Raw genomic sequence first — 6,856 nt, forward strand, 5'->3', positions numbered from 1 at the left:
TATTTAATATTACTTAGGATATTTATTATTACTATTATAATAGAATAAAGTCTTATATTATTAAAGATTTAATACTATTTCTCTATAGAACTAGACTTAATATAAAAAAGTAAGAACTAAAGCTTTTAGAGAAGTTCTTTTCCTAAGAAGAAATTAAAATTATAAAAAACGAGAGGAAAGAAAAGCTTAGGATTATTAAGATTAAACTAATTAATAATATAAAAGAGTAAGGAAATAATATCTAAAAGGATAATACCCCTTTAATTAATATTAATATTCATTCTAGGCTTAATTTACTAATACTTTCTTAAGTAACCTAGATATAAAGCTTAAAAAGAAAGTAGAAAATCTAAGAGAATAATAATTATATATATTTAAATTAGATATTAATTATTATTATACTATTTATCTATTAATACTATAATATTAATATTCTTCGACCTATAAAAGATAATTCTATATAAAAAATAGTTATACCTATTAGGGATTATATAGTAAATACTTAAATATATAGGGAAAATCTATATAAGTTATAAACCCTATAATTTAAGGTATTTATATTATTTATAACCTAACTTAGGGCCTTAGTAACCTAGCTAGGTCGAAGGTCATAACCTGGACCTAACCCTAGTATAAAAGTATGGCCCTAAAACCCAATTAGTTAGGTTAGGTCCGGGTTAGGTTAGGCTTTTTCTAGGATCTGCGGAAGTCTATCTCTAGCTTGCTAATATTTAGAAGGAAAAGATAACTTTCTTAAATACTTGGTGATAAGAAAGGTCTAAACACTAAAGTGATACCTACCTAGTGTTGGTCTACCTAGAGAAGCCCCCAATCAATCTTAATATATATGGATTATAGAAGTTTCAAGCAAACAAACGAATATCAGCACCCACTTACCCTCTTGGAATGTGATATTCCAGAGAATGCATACATCAAACATGCATCAAAGCACCTACCTAGGTGCATGTCATAGGCACCTGGGCAAATCAATCTTTTTACGTAAGGCCACCAAGTTGGCCCCCGGGGCTGATAGTCTTCTCTTCTCCTCACCCAGGTACGAAATTCAACAAATTATATTCATTTATCGCCATTCGTGAGCGATTTGAGTTCAGGGAAGGCATACGAGCCTGACATTGACCTGATTCCCAGAAATGTAAGACGGAACTGATTCTTACTATGCCTCTCGATTGTGAGCCTAACCAAACCCCAGACCCCCAAGACCCCCGGACCCACAATTCCTCCTTCCACACGATGTCATTCTACACGGTTACCAAGATCATCCTCTTTCTCGCACTCTGGGGAGCTGGAGGGTTCGCCCACATGCAGATGAGCAAGCCGCTTCCCATTCGAAGTCCTCTGGGCTCATACCCCACCGGGCCTGTGGACTACGCTTATACCAACCCATTGAATGCGTCCGGGAGAGATTATCCTTGTAAAGGGTACGAAAAGGATCCTTTTCTCTCTCAGGCATTCTATGTCCCGGCATCGTCATACGAAACCAAGATTCAAGGACATGCACCACATGGAGGAGGCTCTTGCCAGCTTTCTCTGAGCTATGACCAAGGTCAGAGTTTCAAAGTCATTCAATCGATGGTAGGGGGATGTGGTTTCAACAAAACATGGCCATTTCAAATCCCACAGGAGGCCCCCCTGGGGAAGCGTTGTTTGCTTGGACTTGGTTCAACAGAGTTGGAAACCGCGAGATGTATATGAACTGCGCCATGGTCACTATTGGTGATGCTCCCGACAGTTTGAATGACAACAAAAACGTCACAAACCCTCCGAAGTTCGAGTCTCTTCCAGAGATCTTTATCGCAAACATCAATGGTGAAGGAAAATGCGTTACTTTCGAGGACCAAGACGTTAGCTTCCCTCTTCCGGGTCCCAAGGTCATTGGGAAGTCTGATTCCAAGGGATACAATTGCACTGAAGATGCTGCATTTCTGGACAAGAGTCCAACTAAGCAAGAGCCCAATCCTAAAAACAACTCAGGCCAGATATCGCTGCATGTGTCCGACCTCAAACTGCAAATAATCCCCATACTTTTCTGTTTGCTGGTGAATTAGGTCAATTCACTGCCTGGTCCTGGAGACATTTCATGCGGTGTTTTATTGGGTCTTGGATTGGTCAGATAAAAGTAAACATCAGGCGAGTTTTGATGGGTTCAATGTTGGCTGCTTTGAAGGGACAGCAGGTTTTTCGACTATATGCCAAGTATGCCCCTGCATGAAAGCCCAGTGCGTTTGGGGTTACAGATGAGATTTTAATCGCCAAGAATAAATAATTAATTGTGAGAGTGATACTGGTAATATCTAAATGTCTTGAATAAGGCATTTCCCCACAAGAACTGCATTCCACCCAAAGAAACAGAACTCTGTTCATTCTTGATGGTTTAGATGAAGTAGCGATCTACCTGGAGAGCCATAGCAAACTATCCGAATTTTTGATGAGGCTTCTGGACAATCCCATGTTATCATCACGTCACGCCCAAATGCGAGGATCCCAGGTGCGGTGAAAGGAATCGATTTGGAGTCAGGTATTAGACGTATATACAAATTGCTAACTCATAATACCTATCGATGCACAATCCATCTAAACCCCATGGTCGAGGCCTCATCACCGCCGATTTGCTCCGAGTCCGTCCATTTCATACACTTGGGCCACATTGGCATCCAACTCCTGTATCGGGTCTGGTCTTTGTGCTCCGTGCACACCGAGCCCATAGCTCTGACCCGACACCCATTTCTGATGCGACATATCCTCGTCCCCGATACTATTCGAGTAAATTTCTGAAATAGGTCGTCTGTTTTCTGAGGGTATTCCGGGGGAGAGCGAAGGCGGGCTGATGCCTGCTGAGGAATTTGACATGTGTTTCAGCTCCTTTCCCCCCCCTATTGTCGTGCCGACGGGGCTGGAAAATTCCGAGTCTAAAACAACGCAATAAAATATCAGTCGATGAACTTGGATAGCTCCAATCCAGGAGGAGACTGGTACATACTAAAGGACGGTGATGCCGGGCATGGATACGTCCTCCCATGCTCGCCCTCGACAAAAGACGACGTATGTCCATGTCCACTCATAGCAGCGGCCTTCTTATACCTTCTCCGGACGAAGAACCAGACGAGCGCTCCGATAATAACCAGCGCCGCAACAGCCCCAACCACAATTCCCGCAATCGCGCGGCCGGATAACTCATCGTCATCGGCTGTGCCCTCATCCTGGAACAGGGCGAATTGACCCGGACGGGACGTGCTCCACGCAGCAGGAAGTAAATCATCGTCGGGACACCCCGTGTGGTCTGGGTTTTGGCAGGGATTGCTCGCGCAGCAGCCTATGAAGGGTGGATTTGTCCCGGTGCAGGTAAACCATTTTCCGCCGTCGATGCACGCGTTCGGTGGGATTTCTTCATGGATTAAGGGGTCGTAGGAGGCGTAATAGAGCTCGGGCGCTGGGCATGGCGAGGTGCTGCTTGCGTCGACGTTTCTGCATGGGTCCTGAGAGCAGCAGCCGACGAACTGAGGCTCGTCTGGGCACACATACCAAGTGCCGCCTTTCGGGCAGCTGAAGTGGTTGGAGCTGGAGTTCGAGTGTGAGTTCGACATTATGATTACAGTTATATTCTGTTTTGATAAAGACTATTCGATTTCGAGACAGAAAGAACTTCGGAATGGGGCAATAGACGAAACGTGAGATCTGCAAGTCAGGACCCTTAGGGGTCCAAAAAAACTTAGGAGGACTAAGTGTGGGAATTTCCTAATAGTCAGACGACTTTTGCTCAGTAGAGCTGACTGTGGCTCAGAGCTTGGCTGGGAGTTGCACCCCGAACTGGCGTTGGAGCGAGTGTAAGGCTTGCCGAGCCAAGCGAATTTTGCGCGTTTTTGATTGGCGGGTCCAATGCAGGATTCTAGGTAAAGAGATCAAAACTGCTGCGAACTGCCAGATGCGCTGTTGGCGCAGAAACAGGCTTGGGGACCGAGTCTCCTGCTCGGAAGGCTGATGACCAGGGGGAATGGCATTTCAGGGCATGAGCAGCAACGACGGACGCTCGTACTCCGTATGGATAGATCGATTCAGCCCTGAGGCACATAGCAACCTTAAGAATCATCTTCCTCAACTAGGTATAATCTTCTGGGTTCGTGGGCCCACTTTCGACATCTAACCTCCAACCTGAGCCCAATCTGAGCCCGTAAGGCCAACAAAGCGGGGGTAAGACGGCGTCTTGGCTGCATTAGTGGATAGTATATCTGTCATATGGCAAAAATGGCCAATCATTCGCAGCGGAACGGAATCATATATATATATATGATTTGGTCTGTAGATCTGCTCCGTTCTCGCCTCTCATTGGCTGACGGTCCTAGGAATCTGCACTCCGGTCACCCCTACAGACCACTTACGCACCCCATCAAGATCGATCTGCAACTGCTTGCTCTCTCTGCTCCCTCGACTTTTACGATTCTTTATTGCTCTTTTCGGAATGTTAAATATAACCTCTCTAACCACCCTCATGCTTAATTTCACGTCTATATACCTCTTTGTTATGGTGTGGTACCGCTTGAAAATCTGCTCCGTACGCTTATATTACGTACGCCGCGGTAGGACCGCTCTGATCGCGCTAGGACCGTACCGATCGCGCTACTATAGTTTAATTCGTCCGATTATATTTACTTTCCCCTTATATAGCGACTAAAGCCTACTAGTAACTGATATTATCCTTCTTTATATATAGGGTGATAATATAAAAATGTTAAGGTAACTGTTTGTCAAGGCAGTACTTGTTGACTAGGTGAATAATGATACGAGAGGGATACGTAGTTAGAACGAAGGGTATTCGATTCTATATTAGTTGCAAGACTGAATCTTGCCTTCCCTATCTATATAGGCGTCTTCCCTTTTATGATTTAGTTTCCCCGCTTCTCGGGACTAGATCATCTTAGTTCTATCCCGTCATCGTAGGGTATTCGGAGGAGTCTCCTCCGTCTAAGAGAAAGGGGGCCTAAGGTAAAATAGTATAATAAAGAAATACTATAATAACTATCCCCCCTTCTCTATAAAACCCGTCCTAGGGTTTTAGATTAAATAAAGGGAAGTATAAGTTATAAGGTAAGAAGGGTTCCTATCGAGTTTATCCTTTTCTCTATCTTTTAGAGCCTCGTTAGTATAGCCGTAGTAGTAGCTAACGGGCGGGATATTAGCGATCTAGTACTAAAACTAGAACTAGTCTAGTATCTAGGCTACCTACGTTCTAACTTAAAGTCCTATCCTATAGGGGTGGCCTAACCTAGGCTAGGTTAGGCTAATAGTACGAAATATACCGGTATTTAAAGCGTTTTATTCGCGGAAGCCTAAGTAGGGCACCCCTAGGTTAGGTAAAACCTATACCCTAAGTTACCCTATTAATTTTTATTAAACCTATTTAGAAACTTATAAGGTTATATATAATATAGATCTCTATTTAAATACTAATTTTTAGAATTATAACCTAGTAGGATATAGAGAAAAATCCGAAAGTTAAATAGTAGCTATTTAGAAGCTTAAGTAAGGCGGAGCGGGTACGATTATTAGCCTAAAACTAGCTAAATAGTAACCTAGGGTTTACCTTCTAATTTAACTCTATCCTATAGGGGTAGCCTAATCTAGGCTAGGTTAGGCTAATAGTACGAAATATACCGGTATTTAAAGCGTTTTATTCGCGGAAGCCTAAGTAGGGCACCCTTAGGTTAGGTAAAGCCTATACCCTAGGTTACCCTATTAATTTTTATTAAACCTATTTAGAAACTTATAAGGTTATATATAATATAGATCTCTATCTAAATACTAATTTTTAGAATTATAACCTAGTAGGATATAGAGAAAATTCCGAAAGTTAAATAATAGCTATTTAGAAGCTTAAGTAGAGCGGAGCGGGTACGCTTATTAGCCTAAAACTAGCTAAATAGTAACCTAGGGTTTACCTTATAATTTAACTCTATTCGTGCTAAAACTTCTATAGAGCTTTCTTTAAGTAGTTAAATATATATTATCTAAATCCTAGACTTAGAACCTTTATTAATATGACGATCGTGGACAGGAAACTGAGTCACGTGTCTGTCGCTATCGTAGAGTGGGTCCGAGGTTTGTGAAGTTTGTAACCTAAAGACTCTCCAAAACTCGGCGATAGTGAGTTTCCTTTTCCTCTTTTCCTTTCCTTCTCTGTCTTAGTATTTTTCGTTGAATTACACTCTTTTATTAAAGATCTAGCTCGTAATATAATACTAAGACCACTCTTTAATTTCTTAAGACGGTATAGCTATACGGATTATTATTATGATTGATCCCGGCTCCGCCTTATCCCTACTTTCCGCCTCTTAGCACTAACCTTTAATCCCGATTAGATCCTAAACCCTGACTAAAAACTAGACCTACTTATTAAGATAGTAGGTACCCGACGAACTAAAGATTGTAGTAAGTAGCGAGCTACTATAAATAACTCTAATAAAGAACCTAAGGAGGAGAATATTCCTTAACTAACGACCCCGATTAACGATACGATCCGACTTAAAGACACTAAAGAAGAGGAAGGCGATCTTAGAGAAGGTTCCTCTATATATATATATATTTATAGAGGACTCCTACTAAAGATCGCTTTATAGAACTAGCGAGGGTATATAAATAACTCGAAGAGAAAGTTTCTTTCCTCTAAGCTAATAAGATTAACCTAGAGCTCCGCTTAGAATAAGTAGTATAGGAATAAGATAAAGCTATTACTTATAAAGACCTCGCTATCTATAAATAAAGAGACTTTACTTTTCGCCTTATTAATATATAGTAGAGTATACTAACTATAGAGACTTCTACTTATAAGACTACTAAAATACCT

At 41.7% G+C, this 6,856-nt stretch overlaps 1 protein-coding gene across 1 annotated transcript; it reads left to right on the forward strand.

Moving 5' to 3' along the window:
* Nucleotides 1-1,251: 1,251 nt before the first annotated feature.
* On the forward strand, nucleotides 1,252-2,066 carry N7457_009885 (uncharacterized protein; the record flags this gene model as incomplete). Its single annotated transcript, XM_057180928.1, has 2 exons — nucleotides 1,252-1,564; nucleotides 1,642-2,066. 2 exons carry the CDS (start codon nucleotides 1,252-1,254, stop codon nucleotides 2,064-2,066), a joined length of 738 nt encoding a protein of 245 aa, XP_057029314.1.
* Nucleotides 2,067-6,856: the final 4,790 nt, after the last annotated feature.

The sequence above is a fragment of the Penicillium paradoxum genome (assembly GCF_028828445.1).
Source record: "Penicillium paradoxum strain IBT 22861 chromosome Unknown utg000007l_segment0_segment0, whole genome shotgun sequence".
Taxonomy (NCBI): Eukaryota; Fungi; Ascomycota; class Eurotiomycetes; order Eurotiales; family Aspergillaceae; genus Penicillium; species Penicillium paradoxum.